The sequence below is a fragment of the Mangifera indica genome, chromosome 7 (assembly GCF_011075055.1).
Source record: "Mangifera indica cultivar Alphonso chromosome 7, CATAS_Mindica_2.1, whole genome shotgun sequence".
NCBI classification, from domain to species: domain Eukaryota; kingdom Viridiplantae; phylum Streptophyta; class Magnoliopsida; order Sapindales; family Anacardiaceae; genus Mangifera; species Mangifera indica.
In genome coordinates this window covers 11,651,438-11,665,562 of record NC_058143.1, presented here as the reverse complement: position 1 = coordinate 11,665,562, position 14,125 = coordinate 11,651,438, and the positions used below count along the sequence as shown (strand labels likewise).

The following is a 14,125-nucleotide window of genomic DNA, read 5'->3' as shown; positions in this document are numbered from 1 at the left end:
CTCATCACCCACACAGGTGCTCTTAAGTCTCCTTCCTTTACTTTGTATAATGTGTTAGTTGATCCGTCTATCACAAAGAAATTATTATCTATGATAGCAATTGTATCTTTCTATCTTATATAAATATTTCTTTGTTAACATGCTAATTCATCTTCTTGTCAAATTTTGTCATTAAATAAATAAAAATCTATTTAAATGCACGTTGTTGCATATATATTTAAAAGACTCTCTTCATGATTTATAAAATTTACCACACCTTTTTTTTTATTTTTATGTAATAAAAATTAAAGGACAAAATTTTGATATAAAAATTTTGATTCACTAACGATTTACAGAAGTTACAAAACATTAAATTTATTTATTTTTTCACCCATATAAACAACCAAAAGGTGGAGGTGTGGCCCAACACATTTAGGCCCATCAGTAAAAATAGGCTAGCTTGAAGGTATTTGAAAATTTATAGTGTTGTCTGGTTATTTCGTTTAATTGTTAAGTAATATGATAAATAAATATCTTAAATATTTAAATATTATTAAGGTAATTTTAATTTTTTTATTATGCTATTTTTATTATACTTTTAGGATAAAAATATTTTTATTTTCAATTAATACAACGAATAATATAAAAAATATTTTATAATAATTATGAAAATTATCTAAATAAAAAAATATTTTGATATATTTATCAAATATAGTAATAATTTATATCTAATGATTTTCAAGATAATTTATTTACCTAGTAATCTTTTATTTTTTGTAATAAAAGATTATTCAAATAAAACATATCCTAAAAGGTAATATTAGTTAAACTTCATGCAAACTCTTTTTAAAGTTAGAATTAGTTGTAGCTTAGTGTGATGATTAAAACTCATCTGTCACTAACAATAACTTCATTCAACCTAAACCAAAACTTCAAAGTCAAATCTCCTCGAGTTATTGGACGAAAAAGCACAAAATGGATGAAGACTATGCTAAATATCTACTCCTCAAATTCTAGGAAGGCTTTGAAGTAGGTATTGCAGAATAACTTCTTCTAATTTTTATAAAAGATTACATTTTTGCATTTCTGCTTAACACTTGTTATTAATGGAAGTGGATGATGGCAAATAAAATATTCACGCTTAATGGATAAAAAATTGTTGTTTCATTAAAGTTCGATTGGGAATTGTCATTTGGCCATATATCAACTATATTCTACTAGTTATATCCGTATAATTCTTTGAGTATACACAAATTTAGTAAACAACTATAACTAATTATCAAAAATTAAATTAAAGGGATATTAATTAAAATAAGCATATTTTTTTCCGTTTATACCATTTTAGGCACACGCACAGTTCTTTGACTTTAATAAGCAAATGCATTTTTAATTCCCAAAATACCCCTCAGCTTACTCCTGTTTAATTAAAAGAAAAAAAACTTTAAAAATCGGATATTTGTTACAGGGTGCGTAAAGTGCGTGCGTAAAGTGCGTGGTGCGTTATTCAGCCCATTTGGTTCCCAACCTCCAAAACACACTAAAAAACCCACCCATCTTCTGCTATCTATTTTGGCTGGCTTTACTGAGATCGGCATTGTGAGATCGTGGATCGAGAATGTCGTCGGATTCGTCTGAGGTAAGTGGATCTCTGGATGCATGCTTTTAGTTTGAGTTTACTATTTTGGCTAGATTTTATTCTTTCTGTGTTGCCGGCGACGGAGAGGAAAACGCACTGGATTTCTCACCGCGCACTGCGCACGCACCGCACGCACCGCAAGCACCCCGCACGCACCGCGCACACCGCGCGCACCCCGTACGCACCGCGCGCACTCCATAAGCACCGCGCGCACCCATACGCACCCCATACGCACTTATACCTATATTGCAAATTTTCTGTTTTTTCAGGATTCTGTTCAGGCAATTTCAGTTAATAATGAGCCGGGTGAACGGCGTTTCAATGATGCGTATAATTTTACTGCTATAATCAAAGTTAGAAGCCATGTTGAAACAGTAAAGCATATCAGAGTTTCACTTACTCCTCGGCAAAAACGAATGTTTAAAGAATGTTGTTTGGGGCAATTTTTGAATTTAGAAATTCTTAAATATAGTTCTCCTCTTATTCATTCTGTATTATTCCGACAGATTAATAAGGGAGTATTAGGTGAAGAGTTTTGGTTTCGGTTGAATGGAGTTGATTGTAGATTTAGTCCTGTTGAATTTGCTCTGATAACAGGATTAAAATTTGGTGAAGAAATGGATATAAATGATAGAATAATAGGAGATTTAAAGTTAAGGAATAAGTATTTTTCAGGGGTTAAGCATGTAACCTATAGTCATTTGGTCAAAGTTTTTAAAGAAAAAGCATGGGGAAATAATGATGAGGATGCTGTAAAAATAGCTGCTTTATATTTGCTTCACTATGGGTTAATGGGAGCAGATAATAGGAAGGCCATTTCAGAACATACATTAAGTATCATTGATGATTGGGATGCTTTTAATAGATATCCATGGGCGATACCTATTTGGAAGATGACTACACAATCAATGAGTCGAAATCTACAGAAAAAATACGAGGAAATTTGTGATGCATATCCACCTTTTTCAGAGGATATCCCAACTGTATCATATGCGATAATGGGATATGTAGGGGCTTTTCAGGTAATACAATGTTATTGTTTATTTTATTTTTATGTTAAATATATATTTATATTAAAGATATATATTTAATATGATATTGTTAATATTGTAGATTTGGATATACGAAACGTTACATAATTTAGGGCGTTTCGTAGTTTGTAAGAGTAGAGACAGTATTCCTCGAATGTTAAAATGGAAGAGTTTGGAAGGTCCAAGTTGGGAGAATGTTTATCGAATATTTGAAGCTTCGGAAGTATGTTATTATCCTATATATCTATTTATTAAATATCTATTTTTTAAAATTTTGTGACTAACCAATTTATTATATTTTGTAGGATGTTGTGACTCCTATTTTGATTCCATCCACAACCCAGCAACAGTTATCATGCTACAATGATGTTATAGAGTATGTCGGTGAAAACGAAGAGCATGATAATGCCCGTGTTCCTATAAGCTCTTCTCCTGGAATCCAATCTCCACTTTCAGAGCAACATAGGCATCGAAGCACACCTATCTGCAGTCCTATCATATCAGCTCCATCTATGCATAGCCCCATCATGACATCATTTCAGCCGACTACAGAAACAACCCCCCATGTCACTACCCCTGGTCCTACTTCGAATATTGAAGATAAATTAAATCAACTTCAGCATCTCATTGAAGGGTTTATGCAAAAAGTTGATGAGCGATTTGGAAATATTGACGAACGGCAAACCAATCTTGAAGCACGTCAAGCGTCAATAGAAGCCAAGTTATCTGAGTTGCAACATACGTATAACGTAGTCCCTTTCATTCAGGTAAATTTTTCTCCATATTATTCATTATTCAAAATTTGTGATTATATTTTTTTGATTGTTGATAATATTTCCTTTGAAATTTTAGGATGATGCTGAAGTGGAGATTCAGTTTTCCGGACAGGACGAAATGGAACTTCCGCAATCAACTGACAGTTTGGTTGAAACACCAATTCAACAACGATCCAATACTCGTAAGACTTTACGAGGAAGGATTGTAAAAAAGGGTCGGTCGCTTCGGAGTCCATACACTGATCCATTGAGACAGCGTCGTGCACGAGAAGTATTCAAACCCTCACACCCGAAAGGAGAAAGCTATAATATGATAGAATATTTAAAATGGTACGAGGAAAGTCCTGAAGTTGCAGCAAACACTTTTTTGTTTGGGCTTTGTAGAAAAATTAACTGGTGAAAAACATTATGTGAAGATAATCAGTGGTTGACGGATCAGGTTCGTAATTATATTCACTGATTATTTGTTTATATATCTATTATTATGTTATTGTAATGATTTTACTATATATTTATATATCTGATGATATAGCATATCGATTCTTATTTGGTGGTGTTGCGACATGCATTTCCATCGGCTAAATGGACTTGTCTTGAGACATCTTTCGATGGGTGGTTGGCACGTGAGATCAAGAATCGAGAAGAAGTTGGACCTGATAATTACCAATGGCCACGGTTATTTCTAGACCCGATTGAAGGAATAAATGATCCAATTTTAGATCGTGGTTATATCCCATGGGCTTATGTGGATAAGGTTTGTCATATTTTAATGTTATTGACTAATAAATCAATTTTAGGATTGTTTGATTTACTTTTGATTGGTTTAGGGTTGTTTGATTTACTTATTGTTATTTTGTCAGGTTTATATTCCAATTAATTTTGAATGTCAGCATTGGGCATGTGGTGAGTTGGATCTAAATGAATGGATTCTAACCGTTTATGACTCATCATCGACTTTCTTTGACTCTACGGATAGCTTCTCTCGGGCGATGACACGTTATTCTTATCTTCTAACCATTATTAATACAACGAGTTATTGGCAAGTTAAGGGTGTTGAGCCTCGGACAGAGCCCTTGACAATCAGAAGACGAACGGATGTACCGCAACAGGGTACAGCCTCCGGTGATTGTGGGATATTTACTATTTATATATTGGAATATCTTGCAACCGGACGTGATTTGCTTTTTACTGCCGCTAATGCATCTTCCATGCAATGTAAAGTTGCCTCCAAGATATGGAAACACGGAGGGAACTCATATCCTGATGCATACGAGTGATTGATTGAATTATGATTATATGTTATGGTTTATCAGTGTTATTTTATTTATATTATGTTTATCATTTTATTAGTTGTTTCTGTTGTATTGTGATTGATTTTTGTCATTTTATTACTATATATTTGGTTGGTTAATGGTTGGATGAAGTGATATTAGTTGATAGTTAGATGAAAGCAATTGAAGTATCGGTGGCGTAAATATTGATATTGAAGTGTTTGATTGCGATATATTGATGTGTTTTAATTTGATAACAGGTTGGGAAATATTAAATAAACAGGGGAAATGCTGCCAAAATTTTATTGTAAAAAGGTAATGACATGATTGATTTATTCATGAGTTTGGCCAAATGGTTATGTAAAGGCATTAAAATGCCTTGGGAAAATTTGGATTCTTCATTCTAATTTTGCGTAATTTTGGAGTAATTAACTGAAAGTTATAACTTTGGTTTGCATTTAATTTTCATTCGATTTAACAAGAAAAATCAATTCCTTCTAATTGAAACATAAAACAATCATTTTTTTGATTTATATAAACAGAAATAATTTAAAGCAAAAATCGATTAAGCAAATACTTTTGGCCAAATGATGTAAAAGGAACCGCGCACCGCAAATGCACTCAGCGCACTCCCGCACCGCGCGCGCACTCCGCGCACCGCACGCGCACTCCGCGCACCGCGCACGCACTCAGCGCACTGCGCGCGCACTCCGCGCACTGCGCGCGCACTCTGCGCACTCCGCGCACTCAGCGCACTCTGCGCACTCACGCACTCCGCGCACTGCGCGCACTCCGCGCACCGCACAGGCACTCCGCGCACTCTGCGCACCGTACCTTTTCAGCCCCGTGATGGTGCTAAGCAATGTCTTAGCCAGCCTGCTCACTCAATCAAACAAACCAATACAATCAAAACAACCCTTCTGAAGAAAGGAATATAAGCCTATCACATAAATAAACAATGCGCAACCCTCCAAACAGATTGCTCACAAGTAACAATAAAGAATAACATCGAAAGTAACAATAAACAATACAAACTGGACAATTGAGTTATCAGTCAATGCAATTCTTCGCTTGTTCAGTTTATCATATCCCTTTTGTTCAGCTTACCATATCCCTTTTTACCGTCAACAAGGGGTTAATTATATTACAAAAGTAGAAAGATAAATAACAAAACATAGAAGAAATAGGAGATTTGAATTTACACCCCTCTTGCAGACCCGACACCTGACAAAGGATTTGTGCAAACTAATCGTGTATGTCCTTTTTCATGACACCGACTACATTCAACTTGACGGGTTTCCTCTCCTTGCGATGGCCTTCTATTGTGTTCGGAAGGTCGACCAGAACGTCGATATCCCATCTGAGGTGAGTGGACTATACGTATTTCTTCTGATTGCACCCATTCTGATGGATCACCCAATGGTTCAACACTTTCTCTATATACTGCTTGCCAATATTCAGCTGAGTAATACTTATTCACCCATGGATAACAGTGCGAAAGTTTTTGAAATCTGGCGATTGCTGCAACGTGTGTACATGCTATTTGTGATAGTTGAAATTTTCTGCATGTACACTCCTTTTTAGCAAGATCAACTATAGCAACAGGTTTACTCGGAGCATGTACTTTATATCGATCAATTGTTATCGGCTTGACAACCATATTAGCTGACTTTTGGATATGACTGGCCATCTTCTCTTCAGCCCATGGAGTTAGAGAATGAGTACAAGCACCTGCATAATTAAACGAATACAGAATGTTACTCATTTATAAATTATGAAAAGTATGAAATAATTGAAAAAAAATTATTCCAACCTGCCATATTGCGTCGAGTATAAAACCATTTTTGTAAAGTTGAGCGCAAAAATTCCAGAAGCATCATCACTGGCAATTTTCGCGCTTATCGTGCCAAGGCATTAAACGACTCAGCAATATTTGTAGTCATGATATTATATCGAATACCAGGAAAGTATGCACGAGCCCATCGTTGATAGTCAATACCTTCCAGATAAGCTGCTGCAGTTGGATTTTCAGCTCTGATCATCCGCAAAGCCTCCTGAAAATCTTCTATTCGATATGCTTTCGCAGCTCGCCAAAATAATCCTTCGATATGTTTTGTTTGTTTATACCAACTTCGCATATTTCCTTTGATATGATGGTTGCACCACCCATGATGTGCATTCGGAAATACTTCTCTCACACAACGAATTATAGCATTATGTCTATCTGAAATAATTGCTAAATTAGGGATATCTCCAATACACCGATATAAAGCTCGAAGGAACGGGCTCCAAGTTATTGTTTCCTCTTTTCCTCCTATGCCAAACGCTAATGGAAAAATTTGATTATTTCCATCCTTACCCACTGCAATAAAAAGTGTACCCCAATATCGACCTTTCAAGAATGCTCCATCAATACAGATGACCGGACGACAAAAATCACGAAATGCCCTAATTGAACATCCTAAAGCCATAAAGACAAAATGAAATCGATGATCTTCATCCGTGTCTATTTGTGTAATGGTGCCAGGGTTTCGTTGTTCAAGGTTATGACAGAATATCGGTAATAGTCTGAATGACTCCTCTGGCGAACCTCTTATCTCATTTAAAGCCCAATTCTTAGCACGCCAAGCCTGCGTATAAGAGATATCAATTCGATATCTATCTGCTATATCCGTGATAATATCTTTTGGCCTATATACACGATCACCTGCAGTAAACAATGACTGTAATATTTTTCCCATTGCCCTTTTACCCGCTTGTCTATGATGAGGTCTAATTATATCACGAGGACAAGTGTGGGTTCCAAACTTCTTTAACACAAAAACATCACTGTTACTTAACTTCCCAGCTCCTACTTTCCATTTGCACCCTTCATGCAAACACTTTATATCCCATCTCTTTTTATTAGAACTTGATACTTTGAATTGATAACCATTTTCCAATGCATCCCTACATATGGTGTCAATTAAAACTTGTTTAGAAGCGAATTGATCTGTGATTTTGAATCTGCCATCACGTGGTGCAACTGAATGAATTTGACTTACTTCATTTTCTATATCTCTATATGGCTCTGGAACACCAAAAAAAGGATTTGAACCATGATGTGTTGAAGTTTCATGCACTAACCCTGATGGACCAATCTCTGTGTTATCGACACCTTCGTCGGGACCATCAATATTATTGACACAATTATAATCGATACCACCATCGTCATGAGCATGATATTTATCTTCTCCGCCAGAACGAAAATCATTTGTTGGTAAGTCGCCCATTTGATAACATCCTTCAGCTGTATCTCTTTCGTCATGTGTCCAATCTTGATAAGGATTCCAACTAACACCAACCTCAATATCATCACGATTAACGTCGCCTATTTGATCACATCCTTCTGTTTCTGGATGTTGTTGTTGATTGTTAGCTTGTATATCTTCTACATGTTGCTCAATTTGGTTTGCTACCACTTCAAGAAATACAGAAGACTTTCTCTGTGAGCTAGACAACTTCATCATCATCTTAATATCATAATCATCTTTTAATAAATATGGCAAATCACTATATTCGGTTGGATTTGGCATATAAATTTTTACTTCAAAAGAACTTGTATCGATATTTAAACGAGAAGATGCTGCTTCAATAAATCTATTGTAATCGATTTTTCTACTTACTGAAACTAACGATTGAACTCCACCAATATATTTTAAATCTTGATTACCTTCTTTATGCCATTGCCCGCCAAATCCAAGCATGAATATCATCTTTATCAAAATTTTCAATTAACCAGATGGAATATCAATTGAAACAAGTGAAATGAGACAAAGATGAATCGGAGAAAGTCAACTGATAAAAGTGAAATAAAGAATGAAAAGGTGAAACTGTGTTTGAGGAGTAAATATCTTCATCTACCTTCAAGCTAACAATTTAATGCGTTAATTATCCAAATCAATTTTTATTTTTAAATTTGTTTGTAGTTGATTAACAATAATCAATTTTTTAGTTATGCAGTTCACGCACTCCGCACGCACTACGCACGCATCGCGCGCACTCGGAGCGCACCGCGCGCACTCCGCGCACCGCACGCATCGCGCGCACTCCGCGCACCGCACGCACCGCGCGCACTCCGCGCACTGCGAACGCACTCCGCGCACTGTGCACGCACCCTATACGTATTGAGCATCCCATAAACTTATTCAAAAACTTCCCGCGCTAGGCTACGCTGACACCTACAGGGCCGAAGGGTATTTTTGAGATTAAAAATGCATTTGCTTATAAAAGTCAAAGAACTGTGCGTGTGCCTAAAAAGGTATAAACGGAAAAAAATATGCTTATTTTAATTAATATCCCAAAATGAAATTTAATAAATAATTTTAAAATTCTCCTATTTTATTTTTTTTAAGTTTTATAGTTTCTTAATCTTTTTTAAAATATTTTTTTTTTGTGGGTTATGGAAAACCCACAAAAAATTCAAACCAAGAATATTTCTGGTCAAGATTTTGCAGATTCAGTATTTCTTTCCATAGGATTTTTCATAAATTTTTCAAAATCACAAATATATTTCAGTATGATTTCATACACTTCAAAAAAAAAAAAAATACCAGCTAAAAGAGGAAAAAAATTCAGGAAGGAATTGCTTTTGAACAAATGTGTAGTTTATTTGTTGTTTATTAATTTTGATTTGGCAAATTCAAGTTGAAAATGATTTTTAAAAATGTTAACTTTGCATAACATAAATTATATTTTAAATTTAATTGATTTTAGAAATTAAAAGAAATTTTAAATTGGTGTTAAACAAAACGACTCAAACTAAAAAAAACTAAAACTCACAATAAATGAAAAAAAAAAATTTAAAATATTATTAACACAACGAAAATTTAAGTAAAAACACTTGACTTTTCACATATTTTAACGACATTTTACTTCTCTGAAAGCCCCTCAAATATTTATATTTCAGTTCAGTCCATTATCTTCAATTCATTCCAAATGGCGCCCGGATTCCTCTCTCTGGGATTTCCCAGTTCTCTCATATAATAATGCCACTAACAATAACTTTTAATATAATCATACCAAATCGGAACCACAGGAAAATATCAAAAAAGCCCTAAATTTTCATATAATCGTATTCTACCCCCTGGTTCCAACCACAGGAAACGCATGATGGATAACTCTAGAAAACCGTAATTTGCCCCCACCACGCGAATTCGGGCATCAACCACACGAATTCATGCGTCAACCGCACGAATTTGGGGGGCTGACCGTAATTATGCGAGTCCACAAAGTTTTTTAATTTATATTATGCCTCACCACACGATGAAAACGCGCAGTTTCACCCCCAACCACAGGATTATGTGTAGTCCACGAAGTTTGAAAAGTGCAAAAAACAACCCCGTCTTCAACAATTCTCACCACACAAATTCGTGTGGTCACTGCACCATTCGCATGGTGACTACCGAATTTGTATGGCCACATTTCATACTCCAAATTTCGTTTTTCAAACTACATTTCAACAAAAATCAAATCTACACCTAATATAACACAAAAGCCTTAACAATATTCATCTAAATCACAAAGAAATCAAACATTTTCGTCAATCATACCAAATCGGAACCCTAACTCTAATTGGGTAATTTCACATCAAATCGCTCAAATCATCAACCAAAATGCATAAAGAGATGACAAGGGTTGTTTTACTAACCTTTTTGTCCATCTTTGTTGTCGGAAACGTCGCAAAAATGGCTGGAGAAAATCGATGTTGCCGAGTGCACGAAACGTGAATTCGAAAATGTTGTTTTTGTGTGTTTGGCCGAATACGCGTGGTTAACGTCCATTTCATCTCTGAGGGGCATTTTCGTCTCTTCCAAATTTTGGGGCATTTTTGTTTAACAGTGAAATCCAGGGGTAATTTCGTTTTACCACCTTAATTTTGGGGTAATTTAATTAATTTCCCGACAAAAAAATTTAGCATCGTTTTCTATGTTAATAAAAATTTTATTAAAATTAAACAAATATACAGATAATAACCCAGCTTCAATTATTTAATTGGGTATTTACTATTTAGTTCTAATACCATTTTATTCTTAATACAAAATTATATAATTTTATGATGACATATTATTTATATATCTAATTAAATATTTAAAATTAGATACACATAATTTTATTTAACAAGTATTAATTGAAATCTTATATTTTTCTATTAAAGAAAATGAATTTTCATGTTTTCCTCTTAAAATGATCAAATTTTTTTATATATCTTAATAAAAATATCAAGCAAACACAATTAGTGTTATTTATTTTGGTTTGTTTTAAAAATAAAGTGATTAATTTGGAATTATTAATAAAAAAATAATGAAATTTAATTATTTTAATAATAAAATTTGATAATTTAAATAACAAAATTTAAAAGTTTAGTTCTTTAATAAAAAAATATAATTTGGTATATTGTTGTTGAATACCTCTAAATAATGTTATCATGTAATTATATATATTCTCATCTACATACCTCCTTTTTAGTGCTTTAATGTTTGAAAAGAAAAAATAATACCAATGTCTAGCTTTTTATATCAATAAATAAATATATATATATATATATATATATATATATATATATATATATATATATATATATATATATATATATATATATATATATATATTAAAAAGAAAAAGCAATGCCTTTTTTTTATATATACATTTAAAAAAAAAAGCTATAGCAATGTGACATCTAGATTTTTTTAAGGAAGAATCTAAACTTTATTATTTCATATTTAAAGTATCAAACTAACATTTTTCTTTTTGAAGTAAAATAAATAATATTAATTATATTTATTTGTTATAATCAATAAAAAATACTAAAAATTAAGTCACTTTTATCAAAAAAAAATCTGAAGGTTTAATTTTATAAATAAAAAATATATTTCAATATATTCATAAAAAGAGTTAATAATATATTAAGAAGTTGCAAATATGAATACCTGAAAATGGAGAGTTCTATGATTTCACTTGAATGCTCCAATCGTTGAAATTCTTCGTGTGTTAGAGAAAGTGTTTACTCAAACTTTAAAAGAGTAAGAATTATGAGTAGTGTTCTCTATAATATAATTAATTATGTGTTGTGTGCTTTGCTTAACTAATTGATAAAGTTTACTTGTACAAATAACAAGAGTATAATAAAGATAAAAACTTTTTCTTATTTCATAACAATGAAAGTATAATAAAGATAAAATATGATTAAGAACTTATAATCAAATCAAATAGAAACAAACAATTATTTGAATTTATTCAAAATAGAGTTATGTTATGAGATTTTAAGACAAATCTTATATTGACAAAATACAAAAGAGATATTGAACTTGTTGTAATTAGTATCCCTTTATTACTTGAGATATTGAATTGTTAAATTTATAAACTGTAAAATATAAATTATGATAAATTGTATATCTAAAACGTATAATATTTTAATAGTAGATTAGTCTATATGTTTAGTCATCGATAAAGATGAAGATAAAAAATACATATTCATTAGGAAAGTTATTGGGATTTACCCAAAATTAGATTATATTATAATAAAAGACAAATCTTACGTCAAGAAAGCATATATGATTGACCAAGGCCTGTACGGCCTTCAGGTTCCCATTGGCTGCAGCCTCATGAAGAGCTATGTTCCCGTAGCCATTCTGTTCTAAATAGCCATACCTCATCATAAATTTTTCTTCAGAAATATCGAGATTAGATTGAAGCGGTTCTTTACTTTTGCTGAACACTGCCAAGTGAAACACATTGTCCATGGAGGCCGCTACAGGATATGACAGCATCGTCCATATTTCTCGTAGAAGTCCTTCGGAGATTCCCAATCGTCGTTCAGGGCTGCCTGATAAGGCTCGTACAAATCAGCTTTACTGGCCATCTCGGCTCCTCGGTTCAAAAGCTTCCCGTAGAAATTGCTTAGAAAAAAGAATTTTAGTATTGTATACTATGTTAATAAAACTTTAACAAAATTAAATAAATATAGCGATAACAATATTTTAAGTATTGTTATGTGTATTCAGTTTTGAATATTTTTTTAAATATATAATTAGAATGATTGACTAATACTTTATTCTTAATTCAAAATTATTTTATTATATGTGACATAATATTTTGGGTAATTTAATTCTCAGAATTGGATACACATAGTTTTATTATAATATTAATAAGCATCTATATGTCATTTTTTTATTGAAATGATTAAAATATTATATTTTCCTATTGAAGAAATCGAACATTCAAATTTTCTTATCAAAAGGACCCAACTTTCATATATCTTATGGAAGTTATTGAACATATACAATTAGTATTTTGTTTTATTTTTAAAAATAAAGTGATTAATTTGATACTTTCAATTAAAAATATTGGATGTTTGATCATTACAATAATAAAATTTAAAAGTTTGACTATTTTAATAAAAAAATTTTAAAGTTAAATCTTTTCAAAAAAACAGAAAGTGTAGTTTGCATATCATTATTGAATATCTCTAAATGAAGTTATTGGAACATTGAGGTCATCAGCCTCACTCCTGCAACCTTTTTTATATTATATTTTCCTATTGAAGAAATCGAACATTCAAATTTTCTTATTAAAAGGACCCAACTTTCATATATTTTATGGAAGTTATTGATCATATATAATTAGTATTTTGTTTTATTTTAAAAACAAAGTGATTAATTTGATACATTCAATTAAAAATATTGGATGTTTAATCATTATAATAATAAAATTTAAAAGTTTGACTATTTTAATAAAAAGTTTTAAAAGTTAAATCTTTTCAAAAAAAAGGAAAGTGTAGTTTGCATATCATTATTGAATATCTCTAAATGATGTTATCTTATAAATATATAATAAGTTAGATAGAACATTGAGGTCATCAGCCCCACTCCTGCAACCTTTTTTATATATATAACAACACTTGTACAAATCAAATTATCATATTTTCTCAGTTTAAGGAATTGAATTTGTTTTTTCTAATAAACAGACCGAACTTTTACATTTTTTTGTTGAAATGATGAAATTTTTATATTTTCTTATTTGAGAGACTAACTTTTTATTATTATTTATTAAAATTATCAAACCACTCACCTAGCTTTTAAAACAAAATAAATAATATAAATTGTTGTGTTTGTAGGATATCTTTTATTAAAAAATACTAAAAGGCTGGTTTTTTCTGTAGAAAAATTTTAAAATTCGATTCTTTTAGTTAATAAACTATGAGACTTTGGTTACTTTAACAAAAAAAAAATTGATATAGTTCAATATTCATAAAAAGAATTAGTGATATATAAACAATTTACAAATACAAATACCTAAAAGTAGAGATTTTTTGCAATCTCACTTGATTGTTCCCAAGGTTGAGGTTCTCACGTACAAGAGAAAGGTCATAACCAAACTTGTAGTTAATAGAAT

General features: G+C 32.0%; 1 protein-coding gene across 1 annotated transcript; it reads right to left on the bottom strand.

Annotated features, from left to right (window-relative positions):
* Nucleotides 1-6,685: 6,685 nt before the first annotated feature.
* On the bottom strand, nucleotides 6,686-12,593 carry LOC123221467. Its single transcript, XM_044644315.1, has 4 exons — nucleotides 12,497-12,593; nucleotides 12,271-12,449; nucleotides 6,821-8,205; nucleotides 6,686-6,707 (listed from the first exon to the last, which is right to left on the bottom strand). The coding sequence occupies exons 1-4, from the start codon at nucleotides 12,591-12,593 to the stop codon at nucleotides 6,686-6,688; spliced, it is 1,683 nt and encodes a 560-aa protein (XP_044500250.1).
* Nucleotides 12,594-14,125: the final 1,532 nt, after the last annotated feature.